The sequence below is a fragment of the Geotrypetes seraphini genome, chromosome 7, assembly GCF_902459505.1.
Source record: "Geotrypetes seraphini chromosome 7, aGeoSer1.1, whole genome shotgun sequence".
Lineage (NCBI taxonomy): Eukaryota > Metazoa > Chordata > Amphibia > Gymnophiona > Dermophiidae > Geotrypetes > Geotrypetes seraphini.
The window spans coordinates 38,643,064-38,669,557 of record NC_047090.1 but is presented as its reverse complement, the minus strand read 5'-3'; the positions used below and the strand labels follow the sequence as shown (position 1 = coordinate 38,669,557).

The 26,494-nt window shown below is 44.1% G+C and overlaps 1 protein-coding gene across 3 annotated transcripts in view; it reads left to right on the top strand.

Annotated features, from left to right (window-relative positions):
• OTOGL (otogelin like) overlaps positions 1-26,494 on the top strand; it is a 197,852-nt gene that overhangs the window by 151,081 nt on the left and 20,277 nt on the right. For all 3 annotated transcript variants that reach the window (XM_033952626.1, XM_033952625.1, XM_033952624.1), the window contains exons 41-52: positions 273-462; positions 4,219-4,433; positions 6,156-6,297; positions 10,415-10,600; positions 11,348-11,560; positions 14,997-15,101; positions 17,793-17,900; positions 18,810-18,911; positions 19,811-19,915; positions 20,016-20,056; positions 25,034-25,097; positions 25,670-25,848. In XM_033952626.1, coding sequence (XP_033808517.1) covers positions 273-462; positions 4,219-4,433; positions 6,156-6,297; positions 10,415-10,600; positions 11,348-11,560; positions 14,997-15,101; positions 17,793-17,900; positions 18,810-18,911; positions 19,811-19,915; positions 20,016-20,056; positions 25,034-25,097; positions 25,670-25,848 — 1,650 coding nt within the window. The remainder of the gene's footprint in view (positions 1-272; positions 463-4,218; positions 4,434-6,155; positions 6,298-10,414; positions 10,601-11,347; positions 11,561-14,996; positions 15,102-17,792; positions 17,901-18,809; positions 18,912-19,810; positions 19,916-20,015; positions 20,057-25,033; positions 25,098-25,669; positions 25,849-26,494) is intronic.

Sequence of the window (26,494 nt, the reverse complement as noted above, 5' to 3'; positions counted from 1 at the left end):
CCATGAATATTATGCATGAGATGGATTTGAATGCACTGCCTCCTTGAGATGCAAATCTATCTCATGCATATTTATTGTGGATATTCTGAAAAGCTGACCTGGGTTCTGCTCTCGAGGACCGGAATTTCCTACCCCTGCCTTAGACTCGAGTTTTTGTACGATTGTATTGTATAACAACTGAAGGTTTGACATGTTTTTTTGTTTTTATTTTGAGGAAACTCATTTCTTTGCTTCCCTTTCCTTGGTCATAAAATATTTTTCCATTGTTTTAGGTAGAAGTGAATTCGATAATTCAACCCTTACCTTTCTCAAAGCATGGACTCTGCATTCAAAACACTGGTGCAATGTATGTCATCAACACCCCAGCAGGCATCAACATTAAATGGGCTCATCTCACTGGCATTATAGACATACAATATGGCTTCCATTCCAGCTCTTCTACCAAGACAGAAGGACTTTGTGGTGAGACGGGATTAAATATTAGGAGTGTTACTGTTATATTGTGTAAGGTATCAAGTTTCAAGTGTGATTAAAAATTGGATATACCGCTTTAAAAAAATTGTCTAAGCAGTGTACATAATCAGAACTATTAAAATCAAAAGGGAAGACATTAGACAAAAAGACTTCGATGATGTACAGGATACGAGAAGTAGAGAATGACACGGGGAAAAAATCTGTCCCCATCACTGCACCGTCCCCAGCCCACCGTCCCCTTCACCGCCCAGTCACCGCCATTCCCTTCACTGCCCCGTCACCGTCACCGCCATCCCATTCACCGCCCTGTCACCATCCCCGCAACATCCATACAAGCCTCAGTACTGCAATATTTAGCTTTTTACTTCCTTATAAATCAAAGTTCTGGCTGCTGAACTGGAGAAAGAGATGTTCAGCTGGCAGGACTTTGTTTATAAATTTTTATCAACACAACTAATATACTACTTTATCCTAAAGAAAAAAAAAAAAAAGAAATATAATTTTTTTTTCTACCTTTGTTGTCTTATTTCTGCTTTCCTCATCTTCTCATTCAATTCCTTCCATCCACTGTCTCTCTTCTCTCTGCGTCTTCCATTTGCTCTGTTACTGTGCCTTTCCCTTTCTCCCCCCCCTTCCAAATTGGTCTGGCACCCATCTTCTTCCCTACACTCCCCCCATAGTCTGGCATCTCTATCTTCTTCCCTGCCAGCATTTTCTCCCCACTCTGTCTTCCCCATGTGCTTTCAGCGTCCTTCTCCCCCCTCTGTCTTCCCCATCTCCTGTCAGCGTCCTTCTTCCCCCTCTGTGTTCCCCATGTGCTTTCAGCATCCTTCTCCCCCTCTGTCTTCCCCATGTCCTTTCAGCATCCTTCTCCCCCCTCTGTCTTCCCCATGTCCTTTCAGCGTCCTTCTCCCCCCCTCTGTCTTCCCCATATGCTTTCAGCGTCCTTCTCCCCCCCTCTGTCTTCCCCATGTGCTTTCAGCGTCCTTCTCTCCCCTCTGTCTTCCCCATGTCCTTTTAGCATCCTTCTCCTCCCTCTGTCTTCCCCATGTCCTTTCAGCATCCTTCTTCCCCCCTCTGTATTCCCCATGTGCTTTCAGCATCCTTCTCCCCACTCTGTTTTACCCATTTCCCTTCAGCGTCTTTTCCTCTCCATCCCACATTTCCTCCTCCCTGCCCCTTACCTTCGTGGCGCTTTCACCCCCCTCCCTCCCCGGATATTAGGCCTGGTCCGACAAACCTCCCTGCCCTTTACCTGTGGCCGGCAATGTCTAAACTGCCGCCTTACAGCAGCCGGAGCGTTGTAGTTGCATATGGCTGCCTTAAAGGTCGTCTCTGCTGCAACTTCCGGTTGCGTCAGAGATGACCTTTACGGCAGCCACATGCAGCTTCAACGCTCCGGCTGCTGAAAGAAGACAATTTAGATTTACGGCCATGAAGGTAAGGGGCAGGGAGGGAGAAAGGGAGCTGTTTCAACTTAACGGCAGCAGTAAGGAGGGCGGCAGTAGGGAGGGAGCGCGATAGGTGACCACACGCGTTCCCTCCCTTAACTGTGGGGACAAGGCCATTCACCGCTCCACGGAGCGGTGAATGGCCTTGTCCCCATAGCCACAGTGAACACAGGTTTTTCCTCACCGTTTTGGCGGGTTACCCGTGGCTACCCGCGGCTAGCCGCAGGTAACAGCCACCATGTCATTCTCTAACGAGAAGGTTAGAGGAGAACTAAAATTTGTAATAGGTAAGAAAGACATAGAAGGTCAACACACAGGGAAGGGGATATGCTCTTCCTTCAAATGAGATCTAGCGTCTACATGTCATAGGTGTCTTTAAATAGGAAAGTCTTTAAGTTGGTTATGAATCTGTCTATTGCGATTTCTTCTCGAAGGTGGGAGGGCAGGGAATTGGTGCTGTAACAGAGAAGATTTTCTTTCTGGCAGGTATCATTTTTGCTTCACGTTTCCCATGGTTATATCCAATATTTTATTTTATGTTTAACATTTTCCAAAGCACTGTGGAAGGTAAACAGACAACACAATAAAAAGGCAGAAGGAACGATTAACGCACATCATACAGTTTGCATGCTAGCTAATGAGAGTACTTTCTGGAAATGTTTAGAACGGTTTCATGGAGATCAATAGAATGCCTTTCTGAAGCTCTGGAACTTGTTGCCAGAGGATGTGGTTACAGTAGTTAGGGTTTAAAAAAAAAAAAGATTTGGACAAGTTCCTGGAGGAAAAGTCCATAGTCTTGAGCTAGACATAGGGAAGCCACCGCTTGCCCTGGGATCAGTAGCATGGACTCTTGCAACTCTTTGGCCCTGGATTGGCCACTGTGGAAACAGGTTACTGGGCTAGATGGACCATTGGTCTGACCCAATATGGCTATTCTCATGTTCTTATATTCTAAGTAGATCTTTACACGGGACTTGAAGGTTTAATTTTATTTATTTTAAACTAGGCATTTATATTCTACATCTACCTTTAATGTAGATTAAAGAACTCACAATAACATAAAAATACAATGCAATACAATCCATCATAAAAACAATGGGCTAGATATACAAAGAGATTTAGCTAGCTACTGGTTGGGGCTACCTAGCCACTAAAATTCAGTGGCACTTAACTGAATATCATGGTTGGCGCCAAACTCAAAACTGGCTATGTTGGAGGCATTCCGGGGAAAGTCAGCACTTGGGATTGCTAAAAATCTGTCCTATTTTTATGTGCTAATCTACGGCCGCTTAAGTGAAGAATTTCAACTTAAGAGGCTTTCACCTAATGTGTTTTATCTCCTTTTCTTGAACTTATGTCTTCTCTCCTGTCTATTTTATTTCTGATGCATTTATTTATTTGTGATTCTTGTTTAATTATGGACGCACTTCACATTTGTTAATGATATTGTTATACTGTGTTCCTTCTTGGAGCACCCATATTGTTGGCTTTGTATTTCATCTTTTATAAAATCAATAAAACTATTTGAACTAAAAAAAACAAACAAACAAACAAAAAAAAACGATTTTCAAAGCCAAAGTCGGCACAGGTCCCAGCTTTGAATATTGGGAATAACTCCCAATAGCTGAATATTGACCCCCAATATATGTTGCCTTGTGGGCTTGAAACATTTTGGGAAGAGGGAGTTTAGGAGACAATGGGCCGCAAATGATTGATGGTATGTCAAGTACACAATAAGCTTGGAATAAAAGATGGGAGGTTAGAGTGAACTAAGAAGATAAATCTCCCTTTCCCTCTATATATTAGGACTATGTGTGGAGAAAAAATGGAATGTCTGATTTTGGCTATGGGATTTTGTAAATGGGATGAAATTAACTTTGGAGGATAGAATGTCGACTAGGCATGTTAAGATCGGAGCATCAATGGCTGGTGTAGAACTATGGAATGCCTTGTCTGGTTTGGGGATGATGAATTTTAAGAAAATGCTGAAAACTCAATTGTTTGCCGATTCCTTCTTATGCTACGATGTATTTCAGTTGATAATTGCCTTCTAAGAATTTCTCTAACATCAATGTATGATTTAAAGCTTGTGTGTACCTCTGAATTGATCAAATCTGTGCTCTTTCCCTATTATAATAGGGATGATTAACGATGTTGTCTTGACATGTCAATATTATATGTGATAATCGGAGGGAAACAAAATTCTATGCGCGTGATATGGAAACCACATAGTTGTATACGGTATATAAATTTTTTAATAAATAAATAAATTTATAAGAACATTTATATTAAGGTATTTGCAATGGAGACCCGAAAGATGACCTGAAGATGTTCAACAGGACCATAATCACAAATATGGAAGACGTTGAAGCTTTTATTAGAAGCTGGGAAATTGAAAAATCTATGGACGTGACCACCAGGAGACCTATGAGAAACTGTACTGAGGACAGCTGTACCTACTGCATGGAACTGTTGACCAAAAACACCTTTGCCCCATGTCACAGCAAAGTAAGGACATATGAAAGAGACCAATATTTTTTTTTAGAAAATGTACATTGCAAACTCCCTTTGGTATTGGAGAATATTGAACCTTTAGCCATCCTGCCAGCAGAGACGGTGAAAGGAAAGATTAGAAATTCACAGTCACCTCAGAGCCTAAGAGATAGGGGATGTCCATCTGTAGCTGTGGAGGGATAATTTTAAAACAAGATGCCTGTATAACAAGTCCAGAAACATGCCTTTTCTAAGTTCATTTTTATAATGGCGACATAGGCACCCATGCCCCTTTATAAAATATACACCCCAATCCAGCTCCTGTTGTAATTTATTTTAAAAATGTCTTCCCCGCTTAAAACCTAAGCGGGTTACGGTAGAAAACGTACATATTCAGGACATACTCGAACATCATAATATATGCATCCTATCCAATTCTTCACATATAATAGCTAAAACTAGCATAACGCTCATAAAAACGCAGTATTATACTAAGCTCGCAAAAAGCTATAATAAATGCTAACACAGATTTACGTTGGCTTTGAACAAGGTGTACGTGTGTATGCGTGTACTTGTGTATTTTATAAAACAGGCATGTATACTGCAACTCTGCCTTTGCTCTGTCCGCATGGAAGGCAATTCTCTATATTTAGCACTAGAGGGTGCCTTTTTTGGAGCCTAGTCCTTAAAAGTGGAGTGGAGATGTGGCTTCGAGGTTAGAGCTGCCGCCTGAGCACCATGAAGTTCTGAGTTCAATTCTCCATTGCCCCAGGTATCACAATTAGGTTTAGGTTTCAGGTTTATTAAAAATGTGATATACCGCCTTATCAAATATCAAGGCGGTTTTATATAGAATAATACAAAAAATATAAAACATATATTAAAAAATCAAATTTCAGTACAATAACACTAAGGGCTCCTTTTACGAACCCACATTAGCGGTTTTATCGCGCGCAACTTTTTAGCGCACACTAACCCCTGCGCTAGCCGAAAAACTACCGCCTGCTCAAGACTGCTCAAGAGGAGGCGGTAGCGGCTTCGTAAAAGGAGCCCTAACAGTCTGACGCACTGACAAAGAATGACTTACTGATAAGAGAGGAAACTGGGCAGAAGTACAATAACACTTCTCCCTCCGGATTCGCGGGGGATAAGGGCAGAGCCGGACCGCGAATGGCGAAAAACCGTGAATATCTGGCTCTGACCCACCTCCGCCTCCCTGCCACCTTCCCGGCCTTACCTGGTGGTCTAGTGGGCTTTCGGGGCAGGAGCGATCTTCCTACGCTCCTGCCCCATGCAGATCGCCATGAGGAAATGGCTGCTGTGAGTTCCCGTAGTCTCTCGAAAATGGAAATGTTAGAATTTCCCATGGTATTCTATAAGTTATATATGCAAATGTGCACCCTACCTACGCTCCATTCAGACTCTGCCCATGCAAATGATGCGCTATTCAAATATGAACATACTGACAGAGTAAGCAGATCTGGATTATTGTCACTTATACGCGTGTTTATAAGTGATTAGACTACCTTTCCAATATATATACAGTATATACTTTACAAATACTTCACAATTTCATAATTTAAGGTGAACGACCTTCTGAAGTATAACCTTCAAGATATCATAGCTAAATTGCTAATTTTGAAAGAAATTTCGCCAGCGTCTTCATTAGATCGATAAAATGTGTACTTTCATTTCATATATAAATATATTAGTGCTAATTCCAATGTTTATCTGTAGGTTTCACCGCAGGACTTCTGTGAGAAGATGTGGATTAACACCACCTACTTCTTCAATTATGAATGTGACGCCCTCTCGGCATATGTGGCTTTGTGTAACAAACATAACATCTGCATTAGGTGGAGGACACCAGATTATTGCTGTAGGTAACGAGTGGTGTACAGATGATATCTGGGCATTCCATTATTTTATTTGCATTGCAAAATTGCATATTCAAGAATATACACAAGATTAAAGAATGGACTAAATGTACCGTGTTGACTGATCAATTAGTACATGCTGTCCATCCTAAATTATCTATTTTACGTTAGCATCCAAGTTTTGCAAATGTACTTTTTTTTCTCTTATGCACAAAATAAAAATAGGTCCACCCCAAGCGCAGTCTTGCTGAAGGCGGGGCACCCCTCTTCCGCTCCATCCCTTCCCCCGCTCGCGCCCCTTGCCTTCCCTTATTTACTTCCCTGGTGCAAAGTTGCTGCCCACGTCGACATTGGCGCTCTCTCTGATATCACTTCCGTAACCAGCGCTTAGGAAGTGACGTCAAAGGGCGAGTCGACAACGACGTGGTCACACTGCTCGCGCTGGAGAAGTAAAAAAGGTACAGGGAACGGGAAGGGGTGTTCATGCGGTGGGGGGAGCATGGAAAATTCAACAGGAAAGAACCCAAACGAGGACAGCGTATTGACGTATTGAACATGGGGGAGGGGCGTCATCGCCCCGGTCGCTTTTCACCCTTACGCCACTGTAGACATGCAAAATTTCAGCTACTTCTAGATTCAGGAAAGGCTTTTTCCTTCAGTTTCCCTTCCCTTTGTTTTTTTTCCTTGAATGTTTCTTTTCTCTCTATCATTTGTAGTTCCAACCCTTCTTCCCTTTCGTTCCTGTTCGTCAATGTCTATAAAAATTTGTCATTGCCCCCGATTTGTCTTTGTTTATATTGCAAATTAATTTGGCGCAGGGTTTTGTCATTTTTGTACACCGCCTAGAAGACTTAATTAGGCAGTATAAGAAATTTTAAATAAACTTGAAACTTGGAATCAAAAGACACCATAAATGTGTTCGTTGCACTATGGGCCTGATTCTATAAATGGCGCTTAACTCGGTCGGCGCCGTTGGAAATGGCAGCTACTGTGCGCCATTCAAAATTAGGGGCTGTTTGTAGAATTAGGCCTAGCAGTGCATAACTTGAACTAGAGGTCAGTAGGGGTATCATAATGTTAGATGCCAGTATATTAGGCCTGGGTATTCCCGGCCTAATTTACCAGCGCCTATCGCAGGCGTCTAATGATGCCAAAGTCATTCTACACCCAAACTCTGCCCCTAACCATCCCCAGTTTTCAGGTAGGCAAGGGTAGGTGCCTTGATGATTTCTGCATGGAACTTAAATGGATGATTTTTAATGAGCTTTTAACGGCGTTTTCAATTATCACGCCATTTAAGCCAATTAAAAGATTTTAAGTTCCACGTGGAAATTGGTTAGGTGCCACCGATCTAGATGCCATTTAGAGAATCAGGGCCTCTGTGCTAGAACATGACAAATTTATTAATCCCTATTCAGATAGATTTTGTGACCTTCTGCATCCCACCAACTGTCGCTCTATGTACGCAGTTTGTATGATAGTTTGACTTTGTGCTTTGTTATACATTGGGCAAACTTCTAGGTCTTTGTACCTGAGGTTGGTGAACTCGTGTTTGAAAAACAAATTAGAGCTCTTTTGTTTTCTCATTGCGCACTGATAAACCACCGATGTGTTACGCCACAGTGTGTTGCCATTGATCGAATTTTCAATACGGGCCGTTGGGACAATTTGAACTCTAAACTGGAGTGGTCAGCAGTTATATTTTTTAAAAAGTTTTTCTGATTAGTTCTGATTGGCTGCACTTTCAGCTGGATGTTTTTGATTGGTGGATATTGAAAGAGTCAGTTGATGAGGTATTTATGGGTTGGGCGTCTTTCAGTGCCTTAGTGCCATTTTGGAAACATGTGGGGAGCAGAGCAGTGCTAAATCTCCTGAAGCAGCTGTTGTGAAACAGGGTTTCCCTGTCAGGAGCTTGTTTGAGTCCTGCGCCAGAGAACATTATTTTACAAGATGGACAGCTTAGATTGTACTGTGCGCTTGTGAACCTCATTTGAAGATAGACAGTTTGGTTTTCACTACATGTTCAGATAAGTGGATTCTTTTTCAGCCTCTTTTTTGGAGGATTGTTTTGCTACAGAATAAAGGACATTGAAAGCAACTACAGTTGCTATATTGATTATATTGATTTGGTGGAGTTCCCCCCCCCCCCCCTGAGATTCCTATGATAGTAATGGCTAAACTTTGGAGCAAGGCGAGCCTGACAGGCTGAGAATCTCCTCTAGCCTCCTGAGGTTTCTTATTTTTTTCTCTATTCTTTAATCTTGTGGGTTGCCTTTGTGGGAGTGTGTGGTGCAGTGATTAGAGCTACCGCCTCGGCACCCTGAGGTTGTAGGTTCGAATCCCACCTGCTCCTTGTGACCCTGGGCAAGTCACTTAATCCCCATTGCCCCATCTACAGTTAGGGAAAAATGCTTGAGTACCTGAATAATTTGTAATCTGCATAGAATTGTAGGATATGTGGAATATATATTATAAGAATAAATCCATTTTTGACATTTGTGTGTTGGATCAGTAATCAATTAATTAGTTATTTACATATTCAAGAAAATTGTCAAAGACAAAGGAGTACATAAGTAAAGAAACACCTCCCTCCTCCCCAACAATCAACAGCCAACAGATCAAATAATTTGTTTTTTCACTGCGATCCAGGAGCAGGAAAATCATGGGAAAAAGGAGAAGGTAAACCAGCTAATGCATAACCAATTGCACAGTTCAAAGCCTTGGGAAATCTTGCTTAGATTCAAAAAGTGAATTTCCTGGAGCCCAAAGGAAACTTATTACCAGCAGTCGCCCAAGTTTCAAGTTTATTATAAAATTTGATTAATCGCTTATTCCAAATTCTAAGCGATGAACAAATCGATAAAATTACAAAGTTAGGGGAGACAAACATAACTAACAAAAAAAGACTAAATCTACGAAACATAATAAAAACCAACTTTGCAAACATAATAAAACACAAGGAAAGAAATACAATCTGATTAATAAAAAGAAAGACAATTAAGGTCAAAAACAATAGGAAGGGGAAGGACTAAAACTCTCAAAAGATATAAAGTGAATTTATAAGAAAATCATATCTGTTCATTCTAACTAGAGAATGACACACGGACAAATTGGTCTCCGTCCCCGCTGGAACTTAACCCCTCTTTTACTAAGTTGCGCTGGCCATTTTAGCGTGTGCTAAATATTGGCGCAAGCCAAACACTAACGCGTCCATAGGATATAATGGACGCGTTAGCGTTTAGCGTGCGCTAAATCCGCTAGCGTGCCTTAGTAAAAGGACCCTTTAATTTCCCCATCCCGTCCCCCTGAGTTTTTTCGCTGTCCCTGCCCCATTGCTGTAAGCTCTGCCTTAACCACACACGCCTCGAACACAGTGTATTTATAGATATATTTTTTTCTCGGTGACTTTTTTTTTTTTTTAAAGATTGAATGATGTATGTGTGTTATCTCTGGAACTTTTCTTTTGATACTGGCATTCCTTTCTTTTCTATAGTTTTGTTTTGTTTTTAGTAATTATGTTCCCAAAAATAAAAAACGAACTGCAGACTCCTATGTACCAGATGCAGGCAATGTTTATTATACCAAATATTTTATGCAGTTGAAAATATCACCTTATAACAAACCAAGGGACCTGACATGGTCCGTGTTTCGGAAAACACTCCTTCCTCAGAGGTCCATGGTTGCTAAGGTATAAAGTAAACCGCACACTCTAAGTGGAGAAGGATACCACACAGACGACTGTTTTATACCTTTTATTGCGGTTTATTTTATACCTTAGCAACCATGGACCTCTGAGGAAGGAGTGTTTTCCGAAACCCAGACCGTGTCAGGTCCCTTGGTTTGTTATAAGGTGGTATTTTCAACTGCATAAAATATTTGGTATAATAAACATTGCCTGCATCTGGTACATAGGAGTCTGCAGTTCGTTTTTTGTTTTTGCTTTGGCTGGTGATACTGCAGTTTTCGTTGGATTCCTTTGTGTTTTTCTTAGTAATTATGTTCACCACTTATATCCTTAATTGGTAAAGGCGGTATATCAAATCAATAAATAATAATAACACCTTTAATATTCAAGATATATTAAATGAAGATTTTTGCATTTCTTTTTTGTCATGATAGCCTTGGCTTGTCCCGAAGGCAAGGAATACCAAGCTTGTGTGCAGCCCTGTGCAGCTAAAACCTGCTCAAACAGATGGTTTTATGAAGAGTCCCCCTGCTCTTATTTAAGAGAAGACTGCGTGTGTGAAAATGGAACTATTCTCCACAGGACCGATTCGGAGCTTTGTATTCCAGAAGAAAAATGTGGTAAGTAGATGGAAACCAGAACGACGCGCCAGAGTTTCGTGTTCAGAACAAATCCAGGTCAATAGTGAGCAATGGCTAATAAAAGTCCAGATGAAGTGGATAGTCTGGTGTTACACGGATAGCGATGATTACCATGACGAGCTGGATAACGTTATGGTAGCCTTTTTGCCGTCTTAACTTTACCCAGGTTGCTATCCAGTTAGCAGGGTAAATTTTGCACTCAACCAGATAATCCTACGGCCCATCCTCTCTGCACCCGTGGATCGTTTTGACACTATGGGGGTAATTCTCTACCGATCATCTAACGCTGGGAACTGGTATGCTGCAGGCTAATCCTCTGGCTTCTACCTATGGCACCCAAAATTTCTGATCCAAGATGTGCATCCAATTAAATCAACTATTGAGCCAAGTTGTGTGCTAATTGGCACCAATTTGAATTTGTCCACCTAAATCCATAGTGCACTTCCCAAAAGGGGGCATGGCCATGGGAGATGCGCCACCATGACAGTGCCCGGGGAGTTCCACCCTGTCGCCCCCTCACTACGCCACTGGGGCCATGCACCAGTGCTTTATCCAGAGCTTTGCAGCCACATGTCCTAAATCTAGTCACCAAACATTGCCGTCACCCAGGAGCTGAGATTCCCTTTCTGCATAATCTGCAGGGAGCTTAAAATATGCTTCCAATTTCTTCAAAAAAAGGACTCCGTGAACGACTGATAGAGTTGCATCCTGTGGGCTTCTTTGTAGCTTGCACTGATAATGAAGGACAGCCGCATGCTCCTGGGGACGAGTGGAATGGATCCCTCAAAGGGTGCTGCGCTTTCAAGTGTTTGGAGAATGGGAGCATCGTTGCTATAGAACCGAACTGCACTGAAGAACCAGCGCCAGCTTGTGGACGGGAGGGTGAAGTTGTCTTCAGTGTCGTCGAGCAAGGGGCTTGCTGTCCAAAGAAAGTCTGTGGTATGTACTGGATGTCCAAACTTTTAATACGGAAAATACAGACGTTGAGAAGCTGATATTGACCAGATCTACCCAATTACCCTCTCCCCTCTTTTATAAAGCCGTGTTAGTATTTTGTACCGCCAGCTGCAGTGATAAAAGTTCTGATGCTCATAGGACTTCTATGAATGTCGGAGCTTTTACCGCAGTTTCATAAAAGGGGGGGGGGGGGTAAATTTGGGAGGTACTTGAACAAATCTTGGGATTTTAAACTTCTTTTTCACAGACTGGTTAAAAATGGGAGGTGAGAGAGATATGTTTGAGACTTAGTATAAGTTTAACTTCATAGCACTGATGTGACTGTCCAATTAAATGTATCCATTTAAACCAGGTTTCCAAAATATCTGTCCTAAATTTGAATGGATAAATTATTTAATTAATTTGGGATCACAGTTGCCTCTTGAAGATGGAAAACATGGCTGGTGGGAAGCTTGGGGGACTGGATAAAGGCCTGGGAGGGTATTTTGTAAGAATGTGCAGGGCAAAAAAATGTTCATTTTCTTTATGATTTATTTTAAAATTATTTTTCATTTTGAGGCACTATTTTGCAATAATGAACACTGTTTTGAAATACTTCTTACTGTTAGAAAATACTACTTGGCTGTATACGAATAATAGCAAATAATAACAGAAGCAACGTGAAATCAAAGATCAAGGGCTAGATTCACTAAGCCCACGGATCCGATCCGATCCGTGAGCGATTTGATCTGATCCGTGGCCGGGGGTGGGCTGATTCACGAAGCTGGGGGGGCTGAGCCGCGTGGATTTTGCCTGTAGATGGTCTGCGCATGTGCTCCGTGCTCCTTCGAGTTCTGCAGAGATCGCTGCTGCAGTACAGTGGCGCACCAAGGAGAAAGGGGAGGAAAAGACATGCATAGCCAGAAGGATTTTTGCGAGCCTGTGCCGCCCCGTCTCTCCTGTGGGTTAAAACCATGGGCTCGCGCTGCGGGGGAAGGGCAGCAGCGAGCAGGAGAGTCGGGGCGCTGATTACTTTTGGGGCGAGAGCAGAGCAGCAGAGATGCAGGCAGGGCGGCAGAGAGCAGGATTTCTGCTGCAGGGCAGGGATTTTAGGGCGCCAGAGAGCAGGAAAAGACATGAATTGAACCTGGAATTATTTTTTTACAAATTTCCTGTTTCGTTAGCTGTGAAAGCGCATTCCAATATATCATTTTATTCAAACATTGTGCACTAGTTTGTTCTTTTACTGTTATTACTTGAGTAAAATGGTGTGGTAGCTGTGTTAGCCCACTTTAAAGGTAATATATAGAAATAAAACAAAAACATAAAGGAAAAAAGGTGATACCTTTTTTTTTGGGGGGGGGACTAATGATGCATTTTTGATTAGCTTTATTCAGATCAGAAACAAGCAAATGCTGACAAGTATCAGTATATATATAAGTGAAACATCAAAGCAGTTCAATGGCAGTTTCACAGGAAGAGGGAGGGGTGGGCTAGGTAAGAAACTGGAAGGGCTTGGTGGGTGAGAGATAGAGAGATAAGGGGCTATTCACCTAAAGGCCACCGATCAAGTCCCGACCCCTTTACAACCCGATTTCCCTCCGACCCGATTCACTAACCTCTGTCTTGATCATTCTCTGATCTGCGCATGCAAATGAGAGGGAACGGCATTCAAATGTAGGCAGGCAACAATTCACAAAAATAAAGAGGGACACCTGGACTGACTGATCCAAAAAGAAGCGACTGCTGAGGATCAGTTTCTCAGGTCCTTTCCGATTGCCCTGCCTTCTGCTGCCATGCCCTCTTCCCTGCTTCTCTGCTCTCTACCCCGATCTGCTCTCTGCCCCGACTCTCCTGCCCTTCCCCGCAGTGCAAGCCCATGGTTTTAACCCACAGGTTTAAAGCGGGTTAAAACCACGGGTTCGAAAGTGAAGTTAAAAGAAAAAAAAAAAATTGCTGCTTTTGTAAACCTCTGCAGACCATCTACAGGCAAAGAAGATGGTCTGCGCATGCTTCAGGATCGCTCACTAGCGATCCGTGTGGTCTGAGGGGGGCGTTCCTCCAATGGCCCCATTTAAATACTGACCCGTTGTAGATCACTCAGTCTGCCGCGGATTGGCCACGGATCGGGCACGATCGGCAGGTTAGTGAATCTAGCCCAAGGATGGGTGATGATAAGGCGACAAAGCAGTATAAATTCATGGTTTGTAATGCAATAGAAAACCAAAGGTAAGGTCTTTGGCCTAGATTCACAAAGCATACCGATCGTGTACCAGTTGGTTTGCGACCCCGGCCCGATTCACTTACCTGTCTTCCGACCATCCTCCGATCCGCGCATGCAAATGAGGGCAATGGCATGCAGAGTAGGCAGGGACGTGATTCACTAAACAAAACCCTGCAAAACCGACTGGGCTGGCCGATCAAAATAAAAGCGACTTCTGAGGACCAGTCACTGAAGCCCTTTGCAACTGTCCTGCCTTCTGCAGCTCTGCTCTCTACCCTGTCAGCCCTGATCTCCTGCTGCCCCGAACATGCCTGCCTGCCATGAACAAGGCCGCGGCTGCCGGGAGCCACAGGCATACCCATTCGCACCCGTCTCCAGGCAATCCAGGCTACATGATCCCCCTGTAACTGGGCCCCCTGGCTGGGCCCCGGGCTGCAGCCCCCGCTCACCTATATCCTTCTACCGGGCATGGGGAAGCCACAGCTCGATCCTTACCCCGCAGCCTATGCAGCCATCCTATACCGAACACCCTGCCAGCTTGCCTGACCCAACTCTCCCACCCTTCCCCGCACTGCAAGCCCGTGGTTTTAACCCGCGGGCTTAAGCGGGTTAAAACCACGGGCTCCCAAAAGTTCCTCGATCGAGGTCCAGCACTTTTAAAAAAAATAGAAGAACCCCCCCCCCCAAAAAAACAACTCCGACGACCCGGAGGTCCCGCGCATGCTCAGACCATCTATAGATGGTCCGCACATGTGCGGGGATAGCTATAGTGCGATCCGTGCCTACAGATGGGGGCGTTCCTCCGATTGCCCTCATCTGCATGTTGGAGTTTCCTGAATTCGTCGGACCTGCCCTGATCGGGCCCAATCGGGCAGGTTAGTGAATCCTGTTTGGTGGATGTAAAAATGTTTTATCATTTTGATGTCGAAGGTCTTATGTTCTTGGATCTCTCATCTACCCAACCCTCCCAGTTTCTCACCTGGTCCATCCCTCCCTCTTCCTGTGAAACTGTCATTGGACTGCCTTGATGTTTCACTTATATATACTGATATTTGTCAGCATTTGCTCATTTATGATCTGAAGAAGAAGGGTTACCTTCGAAAGCTAACCAATAAATGCATTGTTAGTCCAATAAAAAAAAAGTACCGCCTTATTTCCTCTATGTCTTTGTTTTATTTCTTTATATTACGGTTATTGCTGTTTATTCTTTTGCAGAATGTAACATGTCGTCGTGTGAATATGATGTACCATCATGCCTACATGGGAAGAAGCTGTTTGCAAACTACAGCCCTCACTCTTGCTGTCCACAATATCAGTGTGGTAAGTGGAACGGAAGAGATGGGGGTGGGCGATTTAATGGAAAAGGTTACGATAGGGAAAGCTGCTTCATCCATTCTGCTACTGCATATCTTAATTTTGAGTTCTTTTTGCCCTTTCATTTTGGTTTATTCCCAACAGACCTTGCTACGTTCCTTTTCTCAGAGTGCATGGCCAGGAGGCTGAAACTATCCTTGCCAGCTCAAAGACTGCCTCCTCTGAGGCACGCCCTTGGCGCCATTCATTGACCACAGAGGCCACAAAAGTAGCAACAGCCATCTTTTCTACTTGGCCATAAATGCACCATTTCCATGGTGCTTCCAAGTTTATATTAATATACCGTCACGTTGTTTCTGCACTTTCTCGGACGCCTCGAGGTCTCACAAGTACATAGAGTACACACGCATCACAAGTATGCACTGTACACACATGTTACTGTACACTGACATATCGACGTCCACGCATTTGCGGATGCCCTCCAGCAGTGGCCCTGAGCCACCTATACTGCCGGTGGTGGTGTGTGGTGTGTGCTCCAGAAGGAGAGGTGTGGAGAAGGAGCAGAGGCGGCGGAGAGGTGCAGGCACCGGCTGACTTGACTATAGGATGTGCCTCTCGCAGTGAGAGGCACATCTAAGCAGTCAGCGGGTGCTGGCGCCTCTCCTCCTCACTGGCATCTCATGGCAAACCTGGAATCTGCCCGGACGCACAGTTTGCGATACACTGGTCTATCTATACTATCCTGTCCTCTCCCATAGAGATTCTGTGTGTTTGCCCCATGCTTTTTTGAATTCTTTAAAAAGTGTTTATATCTATCACCTCCACTAGGGGGCCATGCCACGCATCCACGCCAGTATTTTCTTAGATTGCTCCAAGCTCTATCCCCTTTCCCCCTCATTCCTGAACTTTATTTCCGCTGAAAAAGACTTGCCCCCTATGCATTTATGCCATGAAGATATGTAAATGTCTCTATCATATCTCCCTTCTGCCATCTTTCCTCCAAAGCAGTGGCATAGTGAGGGTGAGCTGCGCCCCTCCCCTGCTGTGCATGCACGCCCCTTCCCCATACCTTTTTAACTTCAGCACAAGCTACTACCAACTTACCGCCCACGTCGGCTTCGGCGCCCTCTCTGACCTGGGTCCTGGAAGTGACATCAGACAGAGCACCGAAGCCGACGCGGGCAGCATGTTGGTGGCTGCTCACGCCAAAGTTTAAAAGGTATAGGGGAAGGGAAGGGGCACACACACGGCAGAGGGAGGAGGAGGAAGGGGGGAGGAGAGGAGGAGGGATGCCAGTGCCCTGAGCAAGATGGCCCCTGGTGCAGACCACCCCCCCTCCCCCCCTTGCTACGCCACTGCTCCAAAGTATACTTATTGAGATTTTTACGTCTCTCCACATGCTTTATGATGAGAACCACTGATCTTTTTAATAGCAGACCAAGGTCCATCTAGTCCACCTTTAACAGCGGCCAGTCTGACTCACAAGTACCCTTCGGATCCCTAAAAAGGTTCTCCCAAGTCAACTGGCTTAATAATTTGTCCAAACCTCTTTTGAATCTTGCCGTGTTGGTCATCTTGACCACTTCTTCTGCCAACAGGTTCCACATTTTAGTTATACACCGCATAGAAAAAGTAACTTCCTACAATTTGCTGTCTACGATTTTTTTTTTTTTAAGTTGGTGCATAAATCTTGTTTGTTTCACTTAAATTATTTCCCTTCCATTTAAAAATAAATACATTTGTAAATGTATATTAGACCGCATTGACGTGATAGGCAAGGGGGCAACTGGGTGGACTCGATGGGCATGGGACTCTAGGGCATAATTTGAAGTTATAGGGAGGAAGACTTAGGAGCAATGTTAGGAAATTCTTCTTCATGGTAGATGCCATGGTAGATGCCTGGAATGCCCTCCTGAGGGAAGTGGTGGAGAGGAAAACGGTGATGGAATTCAAAAATGTGTGGGGTAAAAATAGAAAACGAAGGGTGTAAATTAAAGAACTATGGCCGGTACTGGACAGACTTGCACAGTCTGTGACCCATATGTGGTGATTTGGTGTAGGATGGTCTGGGGAGGGCATCAAAGGGAACTCCACTAACTTACTAGACAGACTTTACGGTAGATATCCTGCAACCAGGATGGTTGGATAGGCTGGAGTGAGCTGTTGGATGGCAACTTCAGCATTTGGAACTTAGGATAATACTAGGTGGACTTTATAGTCTATTTTCCAATAATATCAAAGAAGAGACAAGTTGGACCGTTCAGGTCTTTATCTGCCGTCATTTACTATGTTACTATGTTACCTGGCAGAAACCCAAAAAGAGTAGCAACATTCCAGAGCTGAGATTGTGATGTCATAATGCCTCATTCCACCAATGCTTAAGAGCCAAACTCATCAGTGATGTCACAATGGTTTGACTAGATGGCATTCAGAACCTAAGACAATGCCAGACTTTACAATCTACAGCTCAGAAATATCAAAGAAGAGACAAGTTAATCTAATCATGTATTTTTAATGGGTATAACTTATGGGCAGACAGGATGGACCGTTTGGGTCTTTATCTGCTGTCATTTACAATGTTAGTATGTTACTATCTGCTGAAGCCATTATACGGGACCATTCTATTTTTAAAAAAATCTTTTGTTTTAATGCCACATGAATATCTTGGATAACACATATTTCTTTCTATTTGGATAGAATGTGACCCTACGGCCTGCCCCACTGCTTCGCGTCCGGAGTGCCGAGAGGATCAGTTTATAGTTGAAACTAGACTGAGCGATCCTTGTTGTTTCTCCTATCTCTGCGGTAAGAAAATATTGTTTTCCTCTTATAAAGCTAGCACCAAAGCTTTGGGCAGTGGTGTAGTGAGGGAGGGGGGGCAGGGGGTAAGGGGGGGACGGTCTTCCTAAGGGCACACAGCACCCCTCCTCCTTTCAATTCCTTGCTGCGCGCACATGCCCTTTGCCTTCCTCCATATCTTTTTTACTTCCCCACAAGGCTGCCCGCCCCCATGAGGCTGCTGCCCGCATCAGTTCCGTGTCTAGGAAGTGATATCAAAGGGCATGCCGACACCAACATGAACACACTGCTCATACCAGAGAAGTAAAAAAGGGAAAAGGAAGGAGGCATGCATATAGCAGGGGGGGGAAGAAGGCAGGAGAGAGGTGCCACTGGCGCGGGAACCGCTCACCCTGACTTCGCTTCTGGCTTTGGACAATGCTTCATTGAGAGGGATACCCTCAGGTCAAAGTTGTTTCTTGTTACTTGTTAATAAGTCACTTTGGGGTCCTTTTACTAAGCTGTGGTAAGCAGTAGTGTGTGTTTACCATCGATTAAAAAGGCACCACTGCGGGATGCGCTCAGTAAGTTTTAAGCCTTGTTTTGAATTTTACAAATAAGGATTCTAGTTGAAGATGCAGGAATACTAGCATGTTACAGTTCAGGAAGTGTGTAAAGACATTTTTATTTGAGAGAGAGTATTTATAGACATTTTAATTTAGTACGGTTATTATGTTGAGTTTGTTGTGATATTGAAGAGAGAATTTTAAAAAAATTGTATTATGGTTTTGTTTTATTTTTTTGTGTTGTTTATTTTTTTGTTTTGTAGGATGATGTAATTGCATGTATTGGTTTTTAATGTTATTATGTATGTTTTTAAATTGTATTTTTTGTTGTGAAGAGCTTGTAATTAACACTTTTTTTTTCTGTGCCCAGTCTGTGAATCCTGTATTGAGCCTATTCCACTGTGCAGTGTAGGGGAAATCCTCACTGTGGATCTGAATACAACTCATTACTGTTGCCCTCACTACTACTGCGGTAAGAGACTTTTTAAGTGAAAAATGTCTGAAGCAATCCATTCTTTCAAAGGCCAATGATGTTCTGTCTATACCAGGGATAGGCAATTCCGGTCCTCGCACTAATCATTAGCGCCCACTAGTGTGATTAGCGCCAAAGTAAATCGTATAGCACCCGCTGAGGAATTTCCCCCCCTAAATACCGAGATTCAGCACTTAGCCAGCCAGAATAAGCGCATAGATAGAAGCGGTATATAAGAAATGGGAATAAAATAAATAAAAAAAAATAGATTAAATGGGAATGAATGAAACACAGTCCTGTCATTATGTGGTAACCCATGGCTGGTTATTTTTAACTGGCCACGCGTCAGCTGATGCTGTATTAACCGGATATTCAGTGCCAAAACTTGAACATGGCCTACCACTGAATATCCAGGAATACCGCTGGCAAGCTGAATATTTACCCCCTAGGGTTCTATTTTTAGTAATATAATAACATAAGCATATCCTTTCCAACCTAGGCACTCTTTATAAAGTTAGGGCTCCTTTCACGAAGCCGCGTTAGCGACTTTAGCGTGCGCCACTTTTAATCGCGCGCTACCCCTTCGCTAGCCGAAAAACTACTACTGCTCAAGAGGAGGCGGTAGCGGCTAGCACGTCTGGTGGTTTAGTGCGCACTATTACGTGCATTAAACCGCTACCGCGGCTTCGTAAAAGAAGCCCTTAATCTTCAGAGTGAGCTAAACGTGCATTGAAACAAAATGCGATAAACCCGGACTTTCGTTGCTTGCTTGGTTTTGAAATGAAACGAAGGAAGCCTGTTTCCTTAGACATCTTTGTTCTACCTACAGCAAGAATTGTCTCTTCGCAGTTGCATTTAACAGGTTATCCTTTCAACGCCTACCATTTGCCCTCTTTTAGTTTGCGACGAGAACTTATGCTCCGTGCCTCGAGTCGACTGTCCGGCTGATACAACGCTGGTGAAAAGAAAAGTCCCTGAACAGTGCTGTCCAGACTGGCATTGTGGTATTATTAATATTTTAGCTTTCTCTGGTCTTTCTTCTGCCTGTTATTTCTTTCTTATATTGTCCAAAAACTCATTGTACCTTTTTTGATTTCTTCATAGAATGTAGTTGTGAAAACATGACTCTCTCAGCCTGTAAAGTGGTAAGAGAAATGCACTACAAGTTTCATGTTCTTTTCCTCCTATTTTCTCAATTTCTGAGATCAGCATTGCGGTCTGTACACTGACCAGAATACAGTGAAACCTTGGTTTGTGAGCATAATTCGTTCCAGAAGCTTGCTTGTAATCCAAAGCACTTGTATATCGAAGCAAATTTCCCCATAGGAAATAATGGAAACTCAGACGATTCGTTCCACAACCCAAAAACTTTAATACAAAATACTATACGTACTTGTATTGTAAGACCTCGCTCGTATAGAACAGTCACTCCACTCTTGCAGCGTCAGAGAGAGAAAAACCATCGGCTCGGTTGTGATGTATGTATATTGTATGTACATGTATTGCCAAAACATTGCTTGTATATCAAGTTAAAATTTATTAAAATGTTTTGCTTGTCTTACAAAACGCTTGCAAACCAAGTTACTTGCAATCCAAGGTTTTACTGTATTTCCATTCAAACTCTCATGGTACAGCTACGGCCTTTCTCTGACTGCTTGTAAAGAGTGGGGGCTCAAGCAGAAAACTCCCCACATGGTTAATGTGGGACAGCGAGACGGGTAGGGTTGCGACACAGGTGTTAACTCGCATGGAAACCCTTACACAGACCGCATTAACATAAATTTAAATGCGTGCTAATGAAGTCATTAGCTGTCCTGCGGCCATACGAGGAAAATAAGTTTTTCCCATACATTGTGCACTGGAAATTTTGTGACAGGTGCGGCATTGGTTGAGAGGAGTGGGTATCTAGTGTCACCCCTTCTCTCTCACTGCAACCCAACCATCCTTCCCTAGTCTAGTGATCTCCCACTTTTCATCTCCCCGATACAATTCAATATGACCGACCCCTCAATGGGTCAAGGACTAGGACGAGTCAACATTTGGTGGTGGTGGTATCCCCTTTCCCCAAATTAGACCTCCAAGCTTTGGGGCTGGGCATCTCAAGAGAAGGTAGAAGGCAGGCGAGTGTGACACCGCTTTGTCCTACATTTCCTTCCTTCTTCCTTTGCTGCTGCTGGGACTGTGAGCTCGAGCATGTAATTTTGGAAGCGTGCAAATTATAATGTAAGACTAATGTCTTTCTTTTTGTTGTTGGGTTGTTATCGCTGCAAGGCTTGAGGATAATAACACAATTATGTTGTTCTGCTCTGGGGCATGGGGGTGTGAGCGATTAGCGTAGTTAGGGCAGTCTGCCTTGCTACTGAGTGAAGAAAACTTAATGGGACAATTCATTGTGGTTGTTTCATCGCAGCCATGCTGAGATGTCCTATAGAGAAACAGCCGCGATGACTCGTCCCATCCCACTCCTCAACTTACTCCTGCCTCTGTTGCAGTTCCCTACCCTGCATGGTATATCCTAGGATATACTGAGCAAGGGGCAGGATGCCACCATTTTGAAGATGGCAGCGTTGGAGGCAGGAGCAAGATCCACTTGCTCCCGTCTCTCCTGAAATATTGGTTTGGGAGGCTTTGGGAGGGGGTTGTCATAAAAAAGTTATTTCTAAGCCCTATATTGCATAGAACAGTGTTCTTCAACCACCGGTCCGTGGACCAGTGCCGGTCCACAGAAATTTCCTGTCGGTCCACAGGGCCGGCACGTGTATCAGGCCCAAAACAGTGTTCTTCAACCGTCAGTCCACGGTGTGATTGATGCGGCGTTATCTTCGAGCCAGCTCCATCTTCCTCACTGATTCCGTGCACAAAGCCACGGGCAGTGGCTCCTACATGCGTCCTGGCCTGGACCGGAAGCCTTGGCTTCCAGATGAGACGCGGGACGCACAAGGAGCCGCTGCCCACAGCTTTATGCCCTGTATCAGTGAGGAAGAGGGAGCCGGCCTGAAGATAACACCGGGGGCGGCATAAAATGGCCAGGCGGGAGCAGGCCAGAAGGTAAGGCATAACATGGAGGGAGACAATAAAGGTCAGGGGGAATGATTTTATTTTTGAATTTAGTTATTGAATTATGTCATTTTTGAGAATTTGCATCTGCTGTCAGTGTGCTTTCTATAGTTTAATTTTGTGGTTAACCATTATGTGTTGTTAATAAGATTATATTGTGTGTATCTATGAAAAATGAATGGAAAAAATAGTTTACAATTAGTACTATTATGGGGGCGAGGTCTGGGGTGGAGATTGGGTAGAGATGGGCGGGGTCTGGCCCACGACTTAGCCCAATGGTCTTCAACTGCCGGTCTGCGGACCGATGCCGGTCCACAAATAAATTCTTTTATTTCTGCCGGTCCATAGGTGTAAAAAGGTTGAAGAACACTGGCATAGAACACTGAGGACCAGTTCAGGATTTTCACAGTTCATCAGTTCAGGATTTTCACAGTTCATCAAGTATTTTACAAATGGCTCTGATGAATGCGGAGTCTTTTGTAAAATATGCGTAAGGGTGTCTTAAAATACATTTGCATTTTCCATGAATGTACAGTGGGAGCGCTGATTTAAAGAACATGCAGACAAAAGGCAAGCATCATTTGGAGGAAGGGGAGGGAAGGGATTTTGCTCCCTTTATTCATTCACTTACTATACCGTCTTACCTAATATAAGACCAAAGCGGTTCATCAAACTAACTCCCTCTTTTACTAAGGTGCGCTATACTTCTTAGCGTGCGCTAATCAAGCTAACGTCTGCATATTATCCTATGGACGCATTAGCAGTTAGTGCACGTGTTGATTTAGTGCACCTTAGTAATAGAGGGCCTAAAATTCAATAAACAGAAAAAAAACCTCCATCGCACTATAGGAAAGGAAATAAACAGATGCTCTAAAATAAAAGCTCACACACACCCTACACATACAACAAGTGCAAGCAAAGCGAATGACATTGTTTATTGAAAGCTTTTATACCGCTAATAATGACTGGGTAATCAGTTCACAGTGGTTTACATGAGCTTCTAGTAATGGTGTTACGATACATGAGGTACAATTTGTGAGCTTCTATAATGATATTACAATACCTGAGCTTCGGTAATGGTGTTACAATACATGAGCAAATGAAGTTACGATACATGAGCTTCAGTAAAAGTGCTACTCGGACACCTTCACTGGCTGGGTTTGCCCTCGTGTTTTTCATTTTACGTTCAGGCACAGTAGGTATTTTTACCGTCCCTGGAGGGCTTACCATTAAAACCCCTCTTCTACAAAGCCTGATAGCGCGGGTTCGATGCGGTAAATGCTCTGATGCTCATAAGGATGGAATGGGCTTCGGTGCATTTACCGTGGCAGCATTGCCACCACGGCTTTGAAAAAAGGGCCCTAAGATTGCAAATATGTTTGTACCTTGTAATAGCTTCTGTTAGGACAGGTGGAATATACATTTTAGAAAAATGTGTCGTAAAGAGGTTGTTGCAATTTTGGACCATTGCGAGTCTGGCATTTGCCCATCTTTAGTCTAAGTATGAACTTTCTTTATGCAGAGACAGATGAAGAGGGACCTTCGGAGAAGCAGCTTTGGGTCATTAGTCAGCCCATGTAGGAGAAGGGCCTGATTTTACAAACGGCGCCCTAACGGCTGGCCAGTATTCGGTACGGTTGTCAGTCAATCACTAGGCGTCGTTTATAGAATTGTGCCTAGCGGCACCTAACTGGACTTATGTGCTCGTATGCATCACATTGTAAAGTGCTGTTATATTAGGTCAGGGTTTTCCTGATCTAATTTACTGGTGCTTAACGCAGAAGCCTAAGTCATACGACAGTGTTCCCCCGCGAATTTGCGGTTTGCGAATCATGGACTGCTCCGACCGCCTCTTCCTGTAGTAAAGTCGGGCTACACCAATCAGGAGCCGTGTGTCAAATCAGCTCCTGATTGGTGTAGCCCGACTTTACTACAGGAAGAGACGGTTGGAGCAGACCGCGAGCGATTTTTTTTCACTTGCCGGCGCTCCAGCTGCCCTCTCCTGCCTCCCCTGCCTTTTGACAGGCGAAAAACTGCATTTGCGGTTTTTCAAAATTCACGAGGGTTCTTAGAATGGAACCCCCCTCCCCCGAATATCGGGGGAGTACTGTACACCTATTTTCCTCCCCTAACCATGCCTACTTTTAGGTGCCTACTGACCATGTCAATTTCCATGCAGAACTTTAATTGATCATTTTTGATCGTTCTTTAATTGGCTTTTAATGGCATTTTCAATTATCACGCCCTCTTCCCTCCCCCTCTGCCACTCGCATGCTCCTTCTCTATACCTTTATAACTTCAGCGTGAGCCGCCACTAACTTACTGGCCGCGTCGGCTTCGATGCCCTCTCTGACGTGACTTCCTAGGCGCAGGTCCCAGAAGTGATGTTGGCAAGTTGGTGGCTGCTTGTGCTGATGTTAAAAAGGAACGGGGCGGGCAAGGCAGGGGGAGGAGTGAGAAGGGGGGCGGAGCGGAGGAGGAGTGCCGGCGCTCTGAGCAAGATGGCGTCTGGGGAAGACCGCCCCCTCCCTTACAATGCCACTGTACCGTGTGGCCTACTTGGGAGGCCTACTTGAGGGGGGCCTACTTGGTTTCAAGCGCTCCAGCCTTTTCAAATATTTCTTAGGCCGGTTTTGCGAAAGAGTCTCCAAATCTGCAAACACTCCTCCAGCACTAACAGCAACCACTTGACGTCTGCGTTTAACCTACAAACATCAAAGCATTACCGATAAGACTGGTTCATTTATGACGGCCTACAACCACAGTCGGCTCATTCTCGCTTTCCGGGCCGGTGTGCCTCTCTAGCACAGGAGAGGATTTCTCTGTGGAAGGAAGAGGCTTAGCCTGTTAGATTACGCTTTTGTCAAGAGCATCGACGCAAGCTGACCTTCCTGCCTATCACTAGTAACATCCATAAGAGTACAAACAGCTTACGATCACCAAATGGTAGATGGGGGCTTTTAAAGATTTGTTTCAGCAATTGGCATAGTATGTGGGATGTTATACATGTGCACTTTGGCATTACTTTCTTAGTTTTAATGTTCTCTTCAATATATGGTAAACAGGGAGAAGTTCGAAGGATAGTCCCTAATTTTAACAGCGCCTGTGGCTGCACCAAGCACATCTGTGGTAATTTATTTTTCTTTCCTTTTTCTTTATGTATTAATTAATATATATTATTAGATAGTGTAATATTAGAAGTACCACACGTCCAGGAAGACCCGGACATGTCCTCTTTTTAGAGGACTGTCCGGATGCCTGAATTAAATCCATGTTATCCTGTTAGTGTGTGCCAATCAGAATGTGCTAACTGGATAACACTGGCACACCCATTCTCTGCCCATGCCACACCCCTTCCTGAAAATTTTTTTAAAAAAATGTATGATTAGCACTTGCCCAAACAGGTATATTAATGTGTGTGCTAACTGCGCATTAAAACCCTCCCTTTTACTAAACCGCGATAGCAGTTATTAACGCAGGGAGTCGCGCTGAATGCTCCGCGCTGCTCCCGATGCTCGTAGGAACTCTATGAGCATCGGGAGCAGCGCGGAGCATCCGGCGCGACTCCCTGCGTTAATAACCACTATTGCGGTTTAGTAATAGGGGGGGGAGGGGTAAGTCTTAATGGCCTCTAACTAGTTTATTCCTTCCCCTCTCATTCTTTTCTTTAGCACTGACTTTTTTCCCCCTTTTTGTTAAAGAAAAAGATGCAGTTTGTGTGTTTCGGGACATAACTGTACTGAATCCTGGTCAGTCCATGATTCAGTACCTGGAAGAAGATCTCTGCTACTCTGTACAGTGCTTACGAGACCTGGACCCGATCACTGGATATCGTGCCATGGAGATTTCGACTATAAACTGCTCTAAGCAGTGTGAGGCGGTAAGTGCTCCGTTACGAATCATCATTTTGCTCTTCCTTAGGTCCCTGTGGACCCTCCCACCACTGGTGTCTCTAGCTCTTTTTCTCCCACCATCATATTTCACCACAGGGTCAGATCTCTCCCTGGGATCTCTTTGCTGGTATATAGGTCCCCACAGACCCTCCCATCACCGGGCTTCCATTCTCCACTGCACCAGTCCCCCATGTCTGGACCAGTCAGCCTGACCACTGTATTCCACTGCACTGGGCCCCCTATCAGCAACGGACAGCAATGGCTTTAAGGGCTTACCGGGAGTTAGGCCAGAGGCCAGCATTCCTCCTCTTAAGGGTCACCCAGCTCCAAATGAGCTTAGTGCCTTCTAAGCTGTCTGTACTGGGAGCTGTTCTTTTCAGGGTGAGTGGACAGCTCCCAGCAGCACTTGCAGCTCTCATGCAAATTAGCTAGACTCACTGCTCCACTGCACAGGCTCCCTCTGGTGAAATGCCACTGTGCTGTCACAGTATCCTTTTCTTCTGAAGCCATGGAGGTGTCCACGAAACAAGGACCTTATCGAGATTTTGTTTCTCTTCCTGACAAAAGTGGATTGCAAATACCTTTGCTTGGGCGCTAAATTTGAAAGAGAAACGTGCAGTTCATGCTGGACCC